This window comes from Balaenoptera musculus, chromosome X (genome assembly GCF_009873245.2).
Source record: "Balaenoptera musculus isolate JJ_BM4_2016_0621 chromosome X, mBalMus1.pri.v3, whole genome shotgun sequence".
Lineage (NCBI taxonomy): Eukaryota > Metazoa > Chordata > Mammalia > Artiodactyla > Balaenopteridae > Balaenoptera > Balaenoptera musculus.
The window spans coordinates 128,400,103-128,422,429 of record NC_045806.1 but is presented as its reverse complement, the minus strand read 5'-3'; the positions used below and the strand labels follow the sequence as shown (position 1 = coordinate 128,422,429).

At 43.5% G+C, this 22,327-nt stretch overlaps 3 protein-coding genes across 3 annotated transcripts in view; 2 read left to right on the top strand and 1 right to left on the bottom strand.

The window, feature by feature from the left end:
• Window positions 1-7,173, top strand: part of CLIC2 (chloride intracellular channel 2) — a 30,816-nt gene extending 23,643 nt beyond the window's left edge. The window contains exons 4-6 of the mRNA XM_036840242.1: window positions 4,326-4,432; window positions 5,881-6,062; window positions 6,823-7,173. Coding sequence (XP_036696137.1) covers window positions 4,326-4,432; window positions 5,881-6,062; window positions 6,823-6,984 — 451 coding nt within the window. The 3' untranslated portion in view covers window positions 6,985-7,173. The remainder of the gene's footprint in view (window positions 1-4,325; window positions 4,433-5,880; window positions 6,063-6,822) is intronic.
• Window positions 1-19,281, bottom strand: part of LOC118888791 (histone H2A-Bbd type 2/3-like) — a 50,901-nt gene extending 31,620 nt beyond the window's left edge. The window contains exon 1 of the mRNA XM_036840243.1: window positions 19,007-19,281. Within this exon, the coding sequence (XP_036696138.1) occupies window positions 19,007-19,180 (174 nt within the window). The 5' untranslated portion in view covers window positions 19,181-19,281. The remainder of the gene's footprint in view (window positions 1-19,006) is intronic.
• Window positions 19,282-20,449: 1,168 nt separating this feature from the next.
• Window positions 20,450-21,992, top strand: LOC118888789 (40-kDa huntingtin-associated protein-like). Its single transcript, XM_036840241.1, has one exon. It carries the CDS (start codon window positions 20,757-20,759, stop codon window positions 21,903-21,905), a length of 1,149 nt encoding a protein of 382 aa, XP_036696136.1. The 5' UTR covers window positions 20,450-20,756; the 3' UTR covers window positions 21,906-21,992.
• The last annotated feature ends 335 nt before the right edge of the window (window positions 21,993-22,327 follow it).

The window sequence follows — 22,327 nt, the reverse complement described above, 5'->3', positions numbered from 1 at the left end:
CTTCCAAAACTATGGTGAGAGTGGGCAACCTTGTCTTGTTCCTGATCTTAGTGGAAATGGTTTCAGTTTTTCACCATTGAGGACGATGTTGGCTGTGGGTTTGTCATATATGGCCTTTATCATGTTGAGGTAAGTTCCCTCAATGTCTACTTTCTGGAGGGTTTTTATCAAAAATGGGTGTTGAATTTTGTCAAAAGCTTTCTCTGCATCTATTGAGATGATCATATGGTTTTTCTTCTTCAACTTGTTAATATGGTGTATCACATTGCTTGATTTGTGTGTATTGAAGAATCCTTGCATTCCTGGGATAAACCCCACTTGATCATGGTGTATGATACTTTTAATGTGCTGTTGGATTCTGTTTGCTAGTATTTTGTTGAGGATTTTTGCATCTAGGTTCATCAGTGATATTGGCCTGTCATTTTCTTTCTTTGTGACCACTTATTGAAGACACTGTCTTTTCTCCGTTGTATATTTTTGTCTCCTTTGTTGTAGATTAATTGACCATAAGTGCGTGGGTTTATTTCTTGGTTCTCTTTTCTATTCCACTGATTTATGTCTGTTTTTGTTCCAGTACCACACTGTTTTGATTACTGTAGCTTTGTAGTATAGTCTGATGTCAGAGACTGTGATACCACCAGCTTTGTTCTTTCTTTTCCTCAAGATTGCTTTGGTATTTGGGGGTCTTTTGTGGTTCCATATAAATTTTAGGATTATTTGTTCTTAGTTCTGTGGAAAATGTCAGGGTATTTTGATAGGGGTTGCATTAAATCTGTAGATTGCTTTGGGTAGTGTGGACATTTTAACAATAGTAATTCTTCCAATCCAAGAACACAAGATGTTTTTCCATTTCTTTGTATCATTTTCAAATTCCCTCATCAATGTTTATAGTTTTTAGAGTATAGGTGTTTCACCTCCTTGGTTAATTTTTTCCAAGGTATTTTATTCTTTTTGACATACTTGTAAGTGGGATTGTTTCCTTAATTTCTCTTTCTAATAGTTCTTTATTAGAGTATAGAAAATTAACAGATTTCTGTATATTAATCATGTATCCTGCAAGTTTACTGTATTCATTTCTTAGTTCTAATACGTATTCAAACAGAAACACATGCACAAATGTTCATAGCAACAGTATTCACACTAGCTAAGAGCTGAAAACAACACGAATGTCCGTCAACTGATTATCAAATAAACAAAATGTGGTATATCCATACAATGAAATATTATTCATCCATAAAAAGGAATGAAGTGCTGATACATACTAGAATAAGGATGAACCTCGAAGCATTATACTAAGTGAAAGAAGCCAAACACAAAAGGCCATGCATTTTATGATTCCATTTACATGAAATGTCCAGTATAAACAAGTCCATAGTGACAGAAAGATTAGTGATTCAAGGAGTGAATGGGGAGTAACTGCTTAATGGGAACACAGTTTCCTTTTTGAGTGATGAAAATGTTCTGGAACTAGATAGGGGTGATGGGTGCACAACACTGTGAATGTACTAAAAATCTCAATGAATTGTACACTTTAAAATGGTTTAAATTGTGAGTTTCATGTTATGTGAATTTTACCTCAATTTTAAAAATACTATTGGATTTTAATTGAAATTACATTTAATTTGTATTACTATTTATACAAATTTCATTTTTATGATGTGAATTCTTCCCATCAGAGGACATGATTTGAGTATTTGGGTATCATCTTATGTTCTTTTTTTAAAATTGAGGTATAATTGTCATATAACATCGTGTAAGTTTAAGGTATACAACAAATTGATTCGATACATTTATATAGTGCAAAATGATTACCACCATAGCATCAGCTAACACCTCTATTCCATCACATAATTATCATTTATTTTTAGTCGTGATAATGGTTCAGATCTAGACTATTAGCAACTTTGAAGTTTATAATATTGTTGACTATAATCACTATGCAGCAGATTCGACTTCTTGGACTTATTTATTTACTAGTTGAAAGTTTTTACTCTTAAACATCTCCCCAATTCCTCCAGCCCCCAGCATTCTACTCTCTATCTTTATGAGTTTGGCTTTTTTAGATTGTACATATAGGTGATTCATACAGTATTTGTCTTTGTCTGACTTCACTTACTATAATGCTCTCAAGATCCATTCATGTTGGCACAAATGGCAGGATTTCCTTCTTTCTCATGGCTAATATTCCATTGTGTGTGTGTGTGTGTGTGTCAAACCACATCTTCTTTATCTATTCATCCACTGATGGACACTTAGGTTATGAACCTAAATGTCTGTTTTATGTTCTTTGATGAGATTTTATAGTGTTTTGTTTTTATATTGATTCTATACCTTTTATATTAAATTATTTCTAAATATTTTATACTTTTGTCACTATTGTAAGTGGAATACGCTACTAATATCCATTTCGTTCTGGTTCTTGCTAACATAGAAAAGCTATTTCTTTAATGTTTTATTTGTATTTAGCCATCTTACCAAAATAGCTCATTAATTCTAGTAATTGTTTTTTTATACTTTCTTGGTTTTTCTAAGTATACAATTATATTGTTACTTCTCTTCCAATAATTATACTGATTGCTTTATGTTGTTGTCTTCCTCCACTTGCTAAAACCTCAGAAAAATGTCAACTATAATAGTAATTGTAGGCATTTCTGTCTTGTTCCTAAACTTAATGTAAAAAATGTAGAGTCACCATTTAGAATGGTGTTTTTTCTTGTCTTACTGATCAGTACATTCAGCACAATGTTGAAGTGCAGTAGTGATCATGATTATCTGCATCCTTTACTGATTTTAAAGGAAATAGTGCTAACATTTCACCATTTAAAATGATGCTTGCTGAAAGTTTTTGATGGATACTTTTGACCAAGTTAAAGAAATTAATAAATTCATTTAATCATTTAACAAATATTTACTGAATACTTACTAAGTGTCAGGTACTATTCTAGGCACTTGGGACACATCAGTGAATAAAATGGGCAAAAACTCTCTGCCCTAGCAGAGCTTACATTTTAGTTAAGGAAGACAGCAAATAAGCAAGATAAAAAGCAAAATATAAACTATTTTAGATGATGAAAAATACTAAGAAAAAGTAAAGCAAGGGAGGGAAGTAGTGAGTGTTAGGGCCAGGGGAGAGGTTGCAATGTCCGATAAGGTGGCCAGAGAAAGGCCTCACTTAGGAGGATATATCAGATTAAAATACCTGAAAGAAGACGGGGAGAGGGCCATGTGCATAAATGAGGGAAAGCACTTTATTTAAGGGCAGACCAAGTGAAAAGGACCTGGGGTGGGAGCTTGTCAGGCCTATTTGAAGAAGAGCAAGGAGGTCAGTGTGAAGTGAAGTAAGGAAGAGAGTAGGAAGAGATGAGAGCAGAAGGTAAGGTTGGCTCAGATCACACTGGCCCTTGTAGACCACTGTGAAGACTTGGGCTCTGAGTCTGAATGAGATGGGGACATTGCAAGGTAATGAGTAGGAAAGAGACATGATATGACTTAAGTGTTAACATGACTGCCCTGGCAGCAGGTGGAGAATATCCTGGGAGTGTGAGGGATAAGCATGGGAGAGGGGGGATAATCAAAAAGTGTTTCAGTAATATAGGCTTTGGACCAGGCAGGGAGCAGTGGAGGTGGTGAGTAGTGGACAGATTCTGGATACATTTTGAAAGGTAGTCTGGCTGGAGTTGCTAATGGATCAAATGTGGGCATAGAGAGAAAGAGGGATCAAGGAAGATGGCTAAGTGTTTGGCTCAACCACTTCTAGTTGCTAGTGTGAGGTTTTATGAATAGGAATTGATTTTCACTGAACACTTTTTGGGCATCTATTCATGATCATACGGTTTTCCTTATTTAATTTGTTAATGTGGTAAATTACAGTATTACATTACTTTATTATGCTAAATTAACTTTGTATTACTAAGAGGAGGACATCTTGGCTACTTTTCCCCCATCCTCTCCATCCTCTTTATTCTTTTATGTATTTTGTTATTTGAAGCCATGTTTTTTCCTACTACTTATCTTTGAAAATGTATTACCACCATATCTTCTGCCAAACAGGCTTTTAGGAGCAAGTATGGGGACCCAACCGCCATTTGAAACATTGTTTCTATAGATAAATGAGCTTTGAATTCCAAACAGCTGGTTTCCCTGTGAACTTTATAAGCTAAAGTATTCTCAGAGTGGGAAAAAAACATATTTCCAATGAAAGGTTTCTCAGCACCTTCAGTTTCCAGCACAATTTTCCAAAACTTCTCTCAGTACAGTGCAACTAAGACACCAGGTCTATGTCTTGTTATGGGTGAATGTTATGTGCAGTGATGTTTCTTTTTAAGGTATCCTCACCTGAGTCCCAAGAACAAGGAGTCTTTTGACGTGGGCTGTAACCTCTTTGCCAAGTTTTCTGCATACATTAAGAATGCACAAAAGGAGGCAAATAAGAGTAAGATACCTTTCTTTAAGTCTTTTTGTTTTTCTCACTCACATGCTCACTCTCATATTCTGACTCAACTGAAATAGGACTTTCCTGAATATATAGTATATATTGGGGAATACTCTTCATCTCACTCTCTGTTCTCTCTTCTGAAATTCCTTCCATGAACTTTTATTGGACTTAGAATCTAATATTCAATATAGCAATCACCAACTTAGCTCTATTAGAACATTGACATGCCAGGGGTGAACTAACTGCTGGACTGTATTTCTTAACCCCTCCAACTTTCCCAGTCTTGTGTACCTTTAAGGTTTCTTAAACCATAGCACCTACCATTTCCCACACTCTTGAATAGGTTTACTATTCTCTGAATCATTCTCTAAATCTTGAATAGGTTTACTATTCTCTGAATCATGAGAGCTATTAGTCTCTGATTCCACTTTCTGACTCTTCTTGAGTGATAATATATATTACCTTTCTTTTTCTTTGACTCTCCTCCCAATTTACCTCCTCAAGAAGAGTCCAAAAATATGTCTACTCACCATTTGATTAAACATCTGATTCTGTCTTATCAGTGGGTAGTTGAGCATTCTAGTTAAGTATATAGAGATGTCTAAATGTGTGAAAAGCATATTGGGGATTAATCCTTTGTCAGTTGCTTCATTTGCAAATATTTTCTCCCATTCTGAGGGTTAGCTGCATTGCAGCTCTATTTACAATAGCCAGGACATGGAAGCAATCTCAGTGTCCATCATCGGATGAATGGATAAAGAAGATGTGGCACATATATACAATGGAATATTACTCAGCCATAAAAAGAAACGAAATGGAGTTATTTGTAGTGAGGTCGATGGAGTTAGAGTCTGTCATACAGAGTGAAGTAAGTCAGAAAGAGAAAAACAAATACAGTATGCTAACACATATATATGGAGTTAGAGTCTGTCATACAGAGTGAAGTAAGTCAGAAAGAGAAAAACAAATACAGTATGCTAACACATATATATGGAATCTAACGAAGAAAAAAAAAAGGTCATGAAGAACCTAGTGGCAAGATGGGAATAAAGACACAGACCTACTAGAGAATGGACTTGAGGATATGGGGAGGGGGAAGGGTAAGATGTGACAGAGAGAGTGGCATGGACATATATACACTACCAAACGTAAAATAGATAGCTAGTGGGAAGCAACCACATAGCACAGGGAGATCAGCTCGGTGCTTTGTGACCGCCTAGAGGGGTGGGATAGGGAGGGTGGGAGGGAGGGAGATGCAAGAGGGAAGAGATGTGGGAACATATGTATATGTATAACTGATTCACTTTGTTATAAAGCAGAAACTAACACACCATTGTAAAGCAATTATACTCCAGTAAAGATGTTAAAAAAAAAAGCATATTGGGAATGTATTTAGTCATGAAGACTGCACATTTATAAGTAACCCTTTGACTCCATTGCCTCAGATTTTGAAAAATCTCTGCTCAAAGAATTTAAGCGTCTGGATGACTACTTGAACACCCCACTTCTAGATGAAATTGATGCAGATAGTGCTGAGGAACTCACAGTTTCCAGAAGATTGTTCTTGGATGGGGATCAGCTGACACTGGCTGACTGCAGTTTGTTACCCAAACTGAACATTATTAAAGTAAGTCTTCATAGGGCAGGCTGAATGATTGAGAGGAGTTTTGGAGTTGCCAACAGGAAGCACAGTGACCATTCAGTGTGAGTTTTTATACGAGGGCTTTGTCATCATCATTATGCATAGGGTATGTCTCCTTTTCCTCCTCAGAGGAAAAATCCATAATGATCTTCTCTGGGAAGCATAAAAACTTCTTGTTTCTTTCTTCCTAAATCAGAAGGTGTTTTCCACTGTCTTGTCTATAAAACAAGGGTAATAGTACCCATTTCACAGAACTGTTGAGAAAATTAAATTAAGGCATATGAAATACTTAGAAAAGTGTCTGAATCATAACAAGTGATAATAAAGTGAGCTATTAATATTATTATTATCTAATCATTAATTTAACAAATTTTTATTGAACAGACCTTATTCTATCTCAGGTCCTATGCCAGACACGAAGAATACATAAAGAAGTAAGACACTGTCGGACCCTAAACAGTGAAAAGATCTGTGCTCTTTTTCTGCGCTTCCTTCTTCTAAACATTCATAATTAAATACACCATAAATATAAAAATGATTACAAGCATGGAGTTTTGTCTACATTTGTAGACAAAACATTAAAGTAGTAAATCCAAGATTCTTTAAGTTTATTTTGTAGTACTTTTTGTGTAGGTAACATGTCTTCAATGATCCTGATTTTTGACATATGTTTTTACACACTAGGCATTTTACTGATGCCCCTCACTACCAATTGCTTTTTCCTTTTTTTTTTCCAAAACCTTAGGTTGCTGCAAAGAAATATCGTGATTTCGACATTCCAGGAGAATTCTCAGGAGTCTGGCGCTATCTCCACAATGCCTATGCCCGTGAAGAATTTACCCACACGTGTCCTGAAGACAAAGAAATTGAAAATACCTATGCAAGTGTGGCTAAGCAAAAGAGTTAGGACAGCTCTTTCAGTAGAACAACCTCTCTTTTCACTTGTTATCATATTAGAAAATCTTTTGGAAATAAGAATATGGAAAATATGGTTTCCTCTATCCAACTTTCTTATGAAAAAGAATGCTATATTTTCTGTATCTAGTTAATCCAAACTATCTGCTCACTGTGTATTTTAAAGGTCTTTATATTTTCATTTCACTTTTTAATTCCCATGGCACAACCACTGCAATCTTAAATGATATAGAAAGTATCAATATCTTTTGCTAGAATGCATCATGTGTGCAAGCTCAACAGATGGCTGAAGTTACAAATGACATACAGTCACAGTCTCAAACTGTTCCTTATAAATATTTACATCTAAATCATTAAAACAATTTTACTAAGAAATTTGACTGACCAAAAGGTCTTGTTGCTGTCCATTAAAGGGTAAAGTAAACCGTTCATAAAGGATAATCACAAATCTTTCTACAGAATTTATAATGTTCCATAACTATATGTACTCAAATATACATGTTAAAATACAATCAAATCACTCAAATCTGAAAACAAAAACTGAACTTTATTTTTGCTCCTTCAAAAGAGAAACAAAGTTCAGCCTCAAAAAAGAGAGAGAGGTGTTATTAGAGGTCTTGGTGGGATATACATAAAATTTATTTATTTATTTTTTGGCCATGCTGCGGGGCATGTGGGTCTTAGTTCCCCAACCAGGGATGGAACCCATGCCCCCTGCAGTGGAAGCTCAGAGTCTTAACCACTGGACCACCAGGGAAGTCCCTAGATAAAATTTAAATAAAGCAGTGCTTTCATAGGTTCAAAGAAAAGTAAGGCAATGAGTAAAGAGTTAACAGGCCTGGAACAGGCACATGAAAAAATGCTCATCATTGCTAATTATTAGAGAAATGCAAATCAAAACTACAATGAGGTACCAGGTCACACCGGTCAGAATGGCCATCATTAAAGAGTCTACAAATAATAAATGCTGGAGAGGGTGTGGAGGAAAGGGAACTCTCCTACACTGTTGGTGGGAATATAAGTTGGTGCAGCCACTATGGAAAACAGTATGGAGGTTCCTCAAAAAAACTAAAAACAGAGTTGCCACATGATCCAGCAATCCCACTCCTGGGCATATACCCAGACAGAACTTTAATTTGAAAAGATACATGCATCCCTATTTTCATAGCAACACTATTCACAATAGCCAAGACATGGAAACAACCTAAATGTCCATCAACAGATGAATGGATAAAGAAGGTGTGGTGTGTGTGTGTATATAGATATAGATAGATAGATATAGTGGAATATTACTCAGCCATAAAAAAGAATGAACTAATGTCACTTGCAGCAATGTGGATGGACCTAGAGATTGTCATACTAAGCGAAGTAAGTCAGAAAGAGAAAGACAAATATCTTATGATATCACTTATATGTGGAATCTAAAATACGACATAAATCAACATATCTACGAAACAGACTCACAGACATAGAGAACAGACTTGTGGTTGCCAAAGGGGGGGTTGGGAGGAAATGATTGGGAGTGTGAGATTAGCAGAGGCAAACTATTATATATCAGATGGATGGATAAACAACAAGGTCCTACTGTATATAGCTCAGGGAAGTATATTCAATATCCTTTGATAAACCATAATGGAAAAGAATATGTATATATATGTATGTATAACTGAGTCACTATGCTGTACAGCAGAAATTAGCACAGCATTGTAAATCAACTATACTTCAATAAAATTAAAAAACAAAAAGAGTTAACAGGCCTGGGTACAGAAAGGGCTCAATGCACTGTCCTTGGAGCCAGAGTTAAGATAAATACATTATGTTGTGTCCCTTCTTTGATGGGAAGACCCTGATCTGAGACAGTTGTACCTGGACTAGATGGCAACGTTGTGACTTCTCTGAACATCTCAGAGCCGTTCATTCTCACTGGTAGGATTTCAAAGAGTCAAGTGTTTTAAGATCTATGATTTTAAAGAACAAAGTTTCTCGGGACTTCCCTGGCGGTCCAGTGGTTAAGACTCCCTGCTTCCACTGCAGGGGGCACAGGTTCACCCCTGCTTGGGGAACTAAGATCCCACATGCCCCCCAGTGTGGCAAAAGAAAGAAACAAAGAAAGAAACAACAAAGTTTCTCACTACCATGCCCTTAAACTCATTAATAGAAGCAGTCTTTTACAGATTACACCATACTTAAAAGTGTATTCATGTCATTGCAAAGCTGCAAGTAAGTCTTATCCAACTTCATAGGTACTGATACAGCTCAGAATTACCCTCCTAGACAAAAGGATTATTATCTTCTTAGATGACATTAATACAATTCAACTCAGTAACTACTTATTGAGTACTTACTATGTTATTATTATTTAGTTATTTAATCTTCACAACAACCTCATGCCAAAGGAACAGTCCCTATCCTCATGAAACACGCACTTCAATAATGGACACAGGCAATTAGACATGCAATTACAATACGTATGTGTTATAAAAAGAGTAAGCACAAGGTTACATAACAGAAGTACATCCTTATGTGTTCCCCCAGCCTGACCTCAAACAAGTTCCACTTGGTCATATAGCCTTTGCATAGCACAACCTCTGTGAAAATTCTTAGAGATGTGTTTTTATGAGAAGGTACATTTTTTTCCCACCTGGGCAGACACATGACTCCAAAGCAGGGTCCTGGATGAACCTAGCATCAGCAACCTGTCACCCTACTGCTGTAAATTACCCAATATGAGACAGGGAATTTTTACTCATTAGTGTCAAATTTTAAAAAATAAAAAGGAAATTTTTTCTAATTATGAAAGCATTACATGTTGGTGCAAACACAGATAGTAGTGGAATAGAGATTCCAAACACAGAGAGATGTATGAAAACTTACTATCTGATAAGGTGGCATTTCTGATCAGTGGCGAAACACTAGAACACAATTCAGCTGTGTTCTTTGCCACTTTATGACAAGGATGGCCTTTCCTCCAGTGTCCCATAACATGTTCCTCATTTCTGTGTAAGAGCTCACCAGAAGCACCTTTAGCATTCACATTTCTAGTGACATTCTGGTCACGATGATATGTGTATTCTCCAAGATGACAGAATCTTTCTCTACTGCTCTTCTCTCTTCTTTCTGAGCCCTCACCAGAATCACCTATAATGTCCATATTTCTGGCATGCACCTCAAAACTCTTCCAGCCTCTATACATTGCCCACTTACAAAGTTGCTTCCACATGCTTAGCTATTTGTTAGGGCAGCACCCCACTTCTCAGTACCAAAATTTGTCTTAGTCTGCTCAGGCTGCCACAACAAAATACCATAAACTGGCTGGCTTAAATAACAATTTATTTTTCATAATTCTGGAGGCAGAAGTCTGAGATCAGAGTGCCAACATGGACAGATTCTGGCAAGAACTCTCGCTCTGGTTTGCAGACAGCTGCCTTCTCACTGTGTCCTCACATGGTGGAGAGAGAGAGGAAGCAAGCTCTCTGTTGTCTCCACCTTCATGACCTCATCTAACCTTAATTATCTCCCAAAGGCCCCATCTCCAGATACAGTCACATTGGGGGGTTAGTGTTTCAACATATGAGTTCTGGTGGAGGGGGCACAATTTTAAAACAAGGCTGCCATTTATAATAAAGAAGTAGGTAAGTGTATAGCAGCCAAGTGTCTGGGGATAGGCTTTCTTTTATACAAGTTACAAACCTAAGATCACCTCCAAGATCTGCTTTGTGATCAACACAGCTGGAAGGGCCTTGAGGTAAGGAACAAAATACCTTGTGAATTCAGCAGAGTAGGGGATGGTAGATTTGGTTTTCATAAGTTAGGAAACTTCAAAAAGACTATTCAATAAGACTTCCAGTTGCTGAAGACAATGGTGGCTGCCTTGGTCTGTGTCTCCCAATATTTCCTCCAAAAACAATACAGAATAACAAGAACACATTTTAAAAGGCACTAAAACCACACGGTAAACATAACGTGAAGATAGAAAAATACCCAAACCTCAATATAACTCTAAGTTAAAAAAAAAAAGAAAAGAAAAAAATACCAAATCCCAGCAAGGACTTGATTCAGACTTTCAAAAAATCGAGAAAAAAATGGAGAAAATTACTCAAACTATGAAAATAAATGGAAGAAAAAGATAAAATTATCTCAGAACTGAGGATAAATTAAAAGGTTCCCAAGCAAAAATGGACTCAAGAAAATTTAATAAGATGCATGGAAAAAGGCAGAAAAATAACTGAGAGAATGAAAATGACATTTAGAACGAAGTAAAAAGGATCAGAAAGACAAGCAAAAAAGGAATAGCAGTTGTAAAATTCGAATCACTGGGAAAGAAAAACAAAACAATGGAACAGAACTAATATTTAAAAGATTTAAACCTATAATCCAAGAAAATTTTCCAAAATTAAAGACCTCAGTCCACACATTGAAAGGTCTCACTGGGTTCCTAGGAAAATTAACCAAACTAATCAGTCCAAGGCATATCCTAGTAAAACTATTAGACATGAAAGATAAAGAAAATATATCCTCAAGACCTCTAAGCAAAAAGATCAAATAACCTGTGAAGGTAAATTAATTAACCTGGTGCCAGGCTTCCCAAAACAACATAAAAAGTAAGGAAGGCAACAATGAAGTAGCATTTTCAAGAAACTTAGGAAAGAGAGTGTGAGCCAAGAATTTTATATCCAGTGAAACTAGTCTTTAAATATCAAGGTTACAGAAAAAGAAAAAGTTTTAAACAAACCAGGACTTAGAAAATTCTGTGCCAAAGTGCCCATAAGCAATTTTTAAAAGGTATAGGTACTAACATTATGCAAACATTACTGTTGGGGGAAGTTATGTGATGGGTAAAATACTGTACTGTTTTTGAAACTTCTTTTGACTCTGTAATTACTTCAAAATAAAAAGTTTCAAAAAGGTATAAGTACAAAGGTAACCGCTAGAAAAAATACAAACCTCTTTGAATGCTAAAATAAATAAGTAAATTTTAAAATAAGCATAGAAAGCACATCTGTAGAGAAGGAAACATAAAATATAACATTGTGTACATAATTGTAAGATATGATGACTAAATTGAGGCAAGCATGTCAGTTAGATCAATAAATGTGAATGGGCTTAATTTATCCATTAAAAGAAGAAATATTCAATTTGACTCACAAAGCAAGAACCAATCATATGCTGCAGGCAACAGACCACAGAGAGCAAAATGATTGAGAAAAGCCAAAAATAAAAGAAGGGATAAAGATGTACAAGGCAAATGGAACAATAAGAAATCAGGGGTAGTGTTTCTTATATCAGACAAAGCAGAATTCAAGCCAGAAACATTGAATGTGACAAAGAAGGGTGCTTTTTGACACTAAAATCTGCAATTCAATATGAATCATATAACACAGTAACTAGTTTTATGAAGCAAAAAATATAGAAGATGTATAGAATCAGAGATAAAAACACACTAAAGATAGGAGACTTGAATATATCACTCTAAGACAGCTCAAGTAGGCAAAAATTAAGTAATAATGTAGAGGACCTAGACAACATGAAAATGTTGATTTTATGCATTACACACTAGTATTAAAGAAGACATCTTCTCAGGTGTCCACATCACAGAAATTGATCATATGTTCGGTCACAAAGAAAAGATCAATAATTTCATAAAGTACAAATATTGCAAACAACACTGTCTGATTGATCACAATAAAATAAAACTAGAAAGTAGTAAAACATTTTTAAAAGGGCCTTCTGCCTAGGAATTTTATTTATTTATTTATTTATTTTTGATGTGGACCATTTTTATTTTTAATTAATTAATTAATTACTTTTCGTTGCAAAGTGGATTTCAAATGTTGCATTCTTAAGGCACAGTGGAGTGTGGGTTACTTTGTTATCAAAATAGATGGCAAAGTAGTGTGTTTATTATGTAATGAGACTATAGCTGTGTTAAAAGAATCCAACATACATTGACATCACCAGACTAAGCACTCATCACAATATTCCTTACTCATGGGAAAGCAACAGTCAGAAAACTTAGAAGATTTAAATAGAAATATCACAACATAATTTCTTCACAAAAATAAAAAATGAAAAAGGCTGCAATCAAAATAAACTATTGAGTGGCTCATTTGTTAGCCAAACGAGGTGGAGGAAAAAAGGAATTGGCAAAAGTAACTCTGGAAAATCGTGTTTTCACTGGAAAATATAAAACTAAAGACAAAAGAAACTGTACATAAACAGTGTGTCTAAATGGCAAAGTTGTTTCTCAAGGGGATATGGGTAAAGAATTTTGAAACAGCCGTATATGAATATTAGGATTGAAAAATAAGTAAATGGATGGTGGATGGAAGAAACGAGGGTTTCTCATTGTCTGAAAGAAGTTACAAATAAGGAAGGGGGAAGGGAAGGCTACAATGAACCATGTGGTACTGGATTAGATTCAGAGACATCAGTATGTACTTATATTTAACTTAATATATATAGAGAGAGAGAGAGACGAATAAATACAAAAATTAGTTATGTGTATATACATGAGTCAATATACACAAGTAAATTTCCTAGCTTTGACAGCTGAGAGGGTCCAGAAGCAATGGTACTCTACTAACAACAAACACACCCAGTACCAAGATACTGGTTTCACACCATTCTCCAAAGAAAAGAACCAGGGTTCACTGGAGAAGTAGCTTATTTTAGTGTTGGGGCAGGGACAAATACAAAATGAGCCTGGAGCATTTTGAAGCATCAGAAAGTGAAGAAGTGCTCAAAAACCAAAAGTATGGGTGCATGGCAAACGGACAGAGGAGCCAACCTGAAAGAACTCCCAAAGTTGGAACAATTTGAGCAACAAAAACAAATACTGTTGTATTGGATTATAACCCAAAGTATAAAATAAATATACATGAGTCCATATGGATATAAATAAATAAAAAGTAGAGAAGAGGCAAATCTCCCATACAGAAGAATTCCAAATAATTTAGGAGATACTCCCTTAACTCTAGGGCTTAACTCCTAGAGTGTGGGCTGCACTTAGTGACTTGCTTCCAAAGAGTATGAAAGTGGGGGTGGGGGGTGGGAGTATTTGTCAGGGTTCTCCAGAAAAACACAACCAATTAGATAAATATAGATATATATGAGAGGAGATTTATTATTGGAATTGGCTCACACAGTTTATGGAGGCTGAGAAATTCCACAACCTGCCCTCTGCAATCTGGAGAACCAGGAAAGCTGGTGGTACAATTCAGTCTGAGTCCGAAGTAGGAGGCACTGACTGGTGTAACAGAGTCTGAAGGCCCTAGAACCATGACCTCCAATGTCCAAAGGCAGGAAAAGATAGATGTCCCAGCTCAAGAAGAGAGGAAATCGGCCCTTCTTTTGCCTTTTTATTCTATTTGGGCCCTCAAAGGATTGAATGATGCCACCCACATCGCTGAGGGCGAATCTTCTTTATTCAGTTTGCCATTCAAATGCGAGCGAAACATCTTCACAGACACACCCAGAAATAATGTTTTACCACCTATTTTGGCATCCCTTAGCCCAGTCAACTTGACACATAAAATTAGCCATCACAATTCCACCCGTTTTCTACTTGGCACTTATACACATCTCCTTACATCACACTTACTCTCCAAGTAAAGACAATAATAGATCTTAATTCCATCTCATATGATATAACTATTCTGCAGTACAAAGTAAAACACACTAACGCCTTCCTCAGAAGAGGAAGTTAAGTCCTCGAGTGATGTCTCCTACTGTTCCCCGGTATCCTTAACTTGAATAATATCATGGAAAGTTAACAATACTTAAATACTATGATATAAAGTCAATAACCTCTATATGATATAGGTTACATAACAAAGCAATAGAAGAATAATAAAAACAAAGATATTTGCTTAATATATGTTTATATACACACAAACATATTCATAACAAAATAAGAAGGAAATACTCATGACAATTATAGTCCTTGTTTCTGTAAGTGGTCACATGTTCATCATTGCTTTCATAATTACCTTCTTCCACTATCTGTTCCATATTCCATTTGCCCTCAGCAAATACCTCAACTGGTTGTAGCTCTTTTGCTGGTAGGATGACCCAGACTTCATCCTCTAGGATATGGGCCATTAGTACTCCTGCCTGAATCGGGTTATTGTAGTTTTCCATTGGCTTTACTCATAGGGCATGGTAAGTAATACTAAGAGACACCCTAAGGGATGTCCCATATTCCAGACATAGTCTTCCTTACCTCCAGTGTGGACCAGCAGTCCAATTTCCCCTTGGTAGTCAGGATCAATCGCCCCAGCCAGCACAGGAAGTCCATTCCTTGCCTGTTGATTCAGAGGCATGAGGAGCCCAGAGTGGCTGAGTGAGAGTTTTAACTTCCGGTTCAATGGAATCATTGTTGTGTTTCCTTGTGGAAGCCTCCTCCCTCTGGAGCTAAGACCTCTAGGCCAGCAGAGCATGATGCTGCAGAAACAGGAAGCAAAGCTTTTGCCCATGGGTCACTGGGGGTAATAGAGAGTGGTGCCACCCCCATTTCCAGCCCCTGATGCCTGCACCGTGAATCCTGGCTGTGGGAAAAACGGCACCGTACACTGAACGCTGACTCTGAGTGTATACAGCCTTCTGGAGAACCTTGCCCCTGCCCCAGAGGGTATCTCCACCTAGCTGGCACTGTAAGTGAGTCTGCAAGGGGCCCTTCCAGCCATCTATCAGGCCAGCTGCCCTTTCCACAGTGGAAGTGGTCCAAGGTAATCAACCTGCCACCAGGGAGCTGGCTGATGAGTCTGGGGATTGGTACCATATTGGGACTCAGTACTAGTCTCTGTTGTCGGCAGATTGGGCACTCAGCAGTGGCCATAGCCGGGCTGGACTTGGTGAGTGGAAGTCCACGTTGCTGAGCCCACACATCACCTCCATCCCTGGCACCACAGACACTTTGCTGTAGGAAAGAGGACACTTTGTGTCTGGGGAAAGAGGCCAATTGGAATCCACAGAACGGGTCATCCTATCCACTTGATTACTAACGTCCTCCTCTGCTGAGGTCACCCTTTGGTGAGCATTCACATGGGACACAAATATTGTTACATTTTTTGCCCATCCAGAGAGGTCTATCCATACCTCTTCCCCAAATTCCTTTGTTGCCAATTTTCCAATCATATTCTTCCCAAGTCCCTGACCATCCACCTAAAACATTGGCCAGGGCCCACGGACTGGTATATAACCGCACATCTGGCCAGTCAGGTGCATTGCTCGAAGTTCTGCCCACTAGGAGCATTTCCTTCACCACGTCCTTCAGGGATGCCCCAGAGACAGGCCGTCGCGTTGCCGCTGTCCACCTGTGGTGCTGCCTGCAGATCGCGCAGAACCATCTCTAAACCAGGCCCAAGTCTTTTCTTCCCCTGGCAACTGATCATAGAGAATGCCCCACGAGGCCACAGGTGCAGGCTGGGGTAGAGAAGGCAGTGTAGCAAAGGTAGGGACCGTGGGAATTTGGGCCACTTCTTTGTGTAACTTATTGTGCCTTCAGGGCCTGCTTGGGCCTGGTTACGTATATACCACTTCCCTTGGATGATGGAGTGCTGCTGTGCACCCCCAACTTTATGGCTTGGTGGGTCAGATACCACCCAGTTTATGATGGGCAGCTCAAGTCGCATGGTAACCTCGTGGCCCACGGTTAAGCATTCAGCTTCTACGAAGGCCTGGTAGCCGCCCAACAGCTGTTTCTCGAAAGGAGAGTAGTCATCTGCAAAGATGGCAGAGCCTTGCTCTAAAATACTGTAGGGGCTTACCAAAGTCTCCAAACAGCATCCCTTCCTGCCACTGACACTTTCAAGCACCATTGGGTCTGCTGGATCATATGGCGCAAGTGGCAAGGCAGCTTGCATGACACCCTGGACCTGATCCAGAGCCTTCTCTGGTTCTGGGCCCTACTCAAATTAGTAGCTTTCTGAGTCACTTGGAATGGGCCAGAATAACCAACACTGGACCCCTAGATATTTCACTGAGATAGAAGACCCCTGAATTGTAGTTGGATTTATTCCCACCCCATACAAGTAGACACCTTATCAGTAAGTCTAGGGAAGTTGCTACTTCTTGCTCACTAGGTCCAATCAGCATAATGTCATCAGTGTAATGGACTAGTGTGATAGCTTGTGGAAGGAAAAGGTGGTCAAGATCCCTGCTAAATAAATGATGACATAGAGATGGAGAGTTAATAGATACCTAAAGTAGGATGGCAAAGGTGTACTGCAGCCCTCACAAGCTGAAAACAAACTGCATCTGGTGGGTCTTATGGACAGGGATGGAGAAAAACGCATTTGCCAGCTAAGTAGCTCCATACCAGGTAGCAGTGGAGATCTCAATTTGCTCAAGCAATGAAACCACATTAGTACAGCACCTGAAATTGAAATCACCACCTGGTCAAGCTTATGAAAATCCACTGTCATTCTCCAAGACCCATCTGTCTTCTGCACAGGCCAAATAGGCTAGTTTAATGGGGATATGCAGGAAATCACCACTCCTGCATGTTTCTAGTCCTTGATGGTGCCACTAATCTCTGAAATCCACTCAGGTATATGCAATGCTTTTGGTTTACTATTTTTCTAGATAGAGGCAGTTCTAATGGTTTCCATTTGGCCTTTCCTACCAAAATAACCCTCACTCCGCAGGTCAGGAAACTGATACGTCGTGGGGTCTGCCAGTTGCTGAATATGTCTCTCCTAATTTTGCCTTCCAGAACTGTGGACATAACCACAGGATGGGTCTGGGCACCCACTGGACCCAATGGAGACGGGCCTAAGCTAAAATTTCATTGATCACCAGACCTCCATAATCTCCTACTATAACTGATGGACCATAGTGACACTTTGGGTCTCTTGGAATCAGCATGAGTTCAAGGCCAGTGTCCAATAGTCCCCAAAAGGTTTCTCCCCCAATTCAAAATCACACTGATTAAAAAGGTGTAGGTCCCTTTCGGGAAGGCCAGGAAAAAGATTAACAGTATACATTTTGGGGAGTGTACCAAGGCATGGAGGACTCACACTTCCCTATTTCAAAACTTAGTCCAAAGCTACAGTTATCAAAACTATGTGGCACTAGCATAAGGATAGACACATAGATCAGTGGAGTAGAACTACGAGTCCAGAAATAAACCCATAGATCTATCCCATGGGTTGTAAACCCAAATGAGTTGAAAACAGGCGTTCAAGCAGAACCCTGCACAGGAATGTTCACCACAGCACTATGCCCAACAGGCACAAGGTGGAAGTCACCCAAATGTACATCAGCTGCTGAGCAGATACACAACATGTGTGGTCTAGCCACGCATTGGAATATTATTCAGCCAGGAAAAGGCATGAAGTGCTGATTGGTGCTACCGCATGGATGAACCCTAACGCAAACGTAAGTGAAAGCAGCCGGACACAAAAGGCCACCTATTTATTGTCTGCTTCCATCTCTAGGAAGTCTCCAGAGCAGGCAAATGTCTGTGCACAGGAAGCAGATGAGTGGTTGCCTGGGGACTATGGGGGGTGGGATGGGGTGGGGGACACTGCAGGAGGGGGCAGTGGGGAGTGACTGCCTGGCGGGTACAGGGGTTTCTCTTTGGGCTGGTGCCAACGTCTTGGAAGTAGATATATAGTCGTGATGGTGGCCCAGCACCGCCAGTGTATACTTGGTGCCCCTGGATGGTCCGCCATTAGCTGCCTTCTCCGTACAAAGTTCCCGTCCGGTGGACAGTGAGAGTTCCACCAAAGAGAGGGTCCAGCGAGCACGGCGAGCAGGGTCCTGCCAGCGCCATTTCTTTGCAGGCCCAGGACCCCGGCGGTGGGGGTGGGGGCGGGGTGAGGTGGGGTGGGGGAGGGGTTATGGGAAAGCAGTGACCTCACAGGGTCTACCTGTTACGGGGCGTGCTCCCCCCCCACCAATGAGGGCCCGGCCTGTGGTCGCTAGGATACGGAGTAGGGGCCTGAGAACACCGGTTGTCTTGAGATGTTGGGACCAGCAGGCACAACCGACCGCCCCTCATCCCAGCGCACCGCAGAGCGAGGCCGTCGCAGAAAGCTGCCCAACGGCCAGCATGCCGGGGAAGAGGGGCCGTGGAGGGTCACCCGGTCGCCGCTCCCGCACCGCCCGAGCCGAGCGGTCCTGCTCCGTGAGCCACATGGAGCGCCTCCTGCGGGAGGGCCACTACGCCCAGCGCCTGAGCTCATCCGCACCCGTCTCCCTAGGGGCCATCATCCAGTACCTGACGGCCAGGGTCCTGGAGCGGGCGGGCCATGAGGCCCAGAACAGCGGCCGGAGGCGCCTCACTCCGGAGCTGGTGGACGTGGCGGCCCGCAACAACGCGCTGCTCAGCGGCTTCTTCAGCACTAGCACCATCTCCCAGGCGGCCCCGGCCCAGCACTAGCTGCCCAGCGACACCTGGGTCCCCGGCCTCCGGGGGGGGGCGGGGCGGGGGGCGCGGCCGTCAGGCGCCAGGCCCGCTCACCGACCGACCGCACAGCCCGGGCAGCCCCGGCCTGCCCGCCCCCTTGGGCACAGTCATTGCGAGTCAATAAAGTGTTTCAAGAGACGCCCTGCGCGTGCTTCACTCACTTGGCGGGGGAGGTGGTGGTGGTGGGACACCCCTCGTCGGAGGGATGGAGGGCGGGGGTCTGGCCGGAGTTGGGGGGTGGGGGGGTGGAGTCGGGGGTGACAGACAGACAGGAGCGGTCTCTCACGGTGACAGTGCATGGGGTGGCCCTGGGTGGGAGAGGCTGGCTGCGGCGGGGGTGGGGGCGGACTGGGGCCTCGGGTGAGGCCGGACAACGGAAGGCTCCCCCGCTGGCTCTGCGCAAGTCGGAGCCAGGCCAAAGTCCCCAGAGGGACGGGGTTCCTTGCGGCGGCGCTCGACACCGTGAGGGCAGCGTCGTGATAGGGTGAAGGTGCCAAGGCGACCGACCGCCCTGGGTGCGGGATGCAGGGGTGGGTGGACAGAGCGCTTGGCATGGACTCCCATGGGGCAGGGGCTTTGACGGGAAGATGGAGGCGTGATGGGGATTGGGGTGGGCGGGACACAATCAACACAAAGGCAAAGTCGGAATTAGGGTCACGCGGGGTCAAGAGTTTTTGGTTGTGTTCCCCTAGAGATGCCAAGAGATGCCAAGAGATGCCCTGCTTGGCAACCTGCGTAAACAAGCTGTCACCTACCGGTTGGAGCCCTGGTCTGGGAAGATCCCACATGCCGCGGAGCAAGGAAGGCCGTGCGCCACAACTACTGAGCCTGTGCTCTAGAGCCCGAGAGCCACAACTACTGAAGCCCGCGCGCCTAGAAGCCGTGCTCCACAACGAGAAGCCACCGCAATGAGAAGCCCGCGCACGGCAAGGAAGAGTAGCCCCCGCGCGCCGCAACTAGAGAAAGCCCCTGCACAGAAACAAAGACCCAACACTGCCAAAAATAAATAAATAAAATAAATAAATTTTTTAAAAAAAGCTGTCACCTAGCAACAGGGGGCGCCCAGCCAGGCCCCGCCCCAGCACCCTTGGTCTGCTCACGGAACCCCGGACGGCGGGCCAGGCCCCGCCCCAGGGCCCTCGATTTGCATACGCCACCCGCAGCCAGTCCCGGACGGGCCTCCGCGCTTGCTCTTTTGTGTATCACCAGGAGGAGGAGAGCTCCGGGCGGCCGAGCCGGCGCGGTCGCGCGGTGGGCCGGAGCCCGACGCGGTGTGCGTCTCAGCCCGCCGCCGTCGCCCAGCACTTGCGCCCACTTGCGTCAGCGCGCCCGGAAATGCCTAGGCGGTGAACATGGCGGCTTCCGCGGCCGGCCTGGGCGGCGGTTCGGGCCCCGGGCCTGAGGCCGGGGACTTCCTGGCGCGCTACCGCCAGGTGTGCAACAAGCTGAAGAAGCGGTTCCTGCGGAAGCCGAACGTGGCGGAGGCCGGCGAGCAGTTCAGCCAGCTGGGGCGCGAGCTGCGCGCCCAGGAGTGCCTGCCGTACGCGGCCTGGTGCCAGCTGGCCGTGGCCCGCTGCCAGCAGGCGCTCTTCCACGGGCCCGGGGAGGCGCTGGCGCTGACCGAGGCCGCGCGCCTCTTCCTGCGGCAGGAGCGCGACGCGCGCCAGCGCTTGGCCTGCCCCGCCGCCTACGGGGAGCCGCTGCAGGCCGCCGCCGCCGCCCTGGGCGCCGCCGTGCGCCTGCACCTGGAGCTAGGCCAGCCGGCTGCCGCCGCCGCGCTCTGCCTCGAGCTGGCGGCCGCCCTGCGCGACCTGGGCCAGCCGGCCGCCGCCGCCGGCCACTTCCAACGCGCCGCGCAGCTGCAGCTGCCCCAGCTGCCCCTGGCCGCCCTGCAGGCGCTCGGCGACGCCGCGTCCTGCCAGCTGCTGGCGCGCGACTACAGCGGCGCCCTGGCGCTCTTCACGCGCATGCAGCGCCTGGCGCTGGAGCACGGCGCCCACCCGCTGCCGCCGCCGGGGCCGCAGCCCCCGCCGCAGCCCCCGCCGCAGCCGCAGCCCAAGCCGCCGGGGCCGCAGCCCGGGGCCGGCGCGGCCTCCGCCCCACCGCTCGCGCTGCTCCCGCCCGGCGCGGGCTCCGCGGCCGCGCCCTCCCCCGCCGCGCTGGGCGCCTTCGCCGACGTGCTGGTCCGCTGCGAGGTGTCCCGCGTGCTGCTGCTGCTGCTCCTGCAGCCGCCGCCCGCCAAGCTCCTGCCGGAGCACGCGCACACCCTGGAGAAGTACTCCTGGGAGGCCTTCGACGGCCACGGGCAGGACGGCAGCGGCCCGCTTCCCGAGGAGCTCTTCCTGCTGCTGCAGTCCTTGGTCATGGCCACCCACGAGAAGGACACGGAAGCCGTCAAGTCGCTGCAGGTGGAGATGTGGCCCCTGTTGAGCGCCGAGCAGAACCACCTCCTGCACCTCGTTCTGCAGGAAACCATCTCCCCGTCGGGCCAGGGGATCTGACGAGTCACTCCCAGCGACTCTGTGCCTGTCCCCGAACCTCACGCACCCGCCTGCGCGTTTACGGGGACACAAGAGGCGTTGACCCGGCGCTTCTGCCTTTGCAGTGTATCTTACCCCTGTTGCCACCAGAGGAATGCGGTTGACTACAAGTTACGTTGTTTCCACAATAGTGGCAGAAAAGAAACCATATGGTAGAATCGGAGTAGAGTCTCTGATTCTCTTCCCCAGAAACGGCAACAGAACCATGAGAGCCCCTTCCGCCCCCTTTCGTCTTCTGTTTTCACCCAACTGTCCCCACCCACCCCTCTTCCCCCGCAAGGCTCCCCTCCCCCCGCGTCCTTCTTTCCGACTGAGGATTAATTTGCACAGCTCTGGCTCGCTACTGAAGCTGCATGATTTTTTCACGGTGACTCTGATTGCTT

Coding starts and splice junctions, on each gene's coding strand:
- LOC118888789 (XM_036840241.1), top strand. CDS start 20,757: ATGGCGGCTTCCGCGGCCGGCCTGGGCGGCGGTTCGGGCCCCGGGCCT.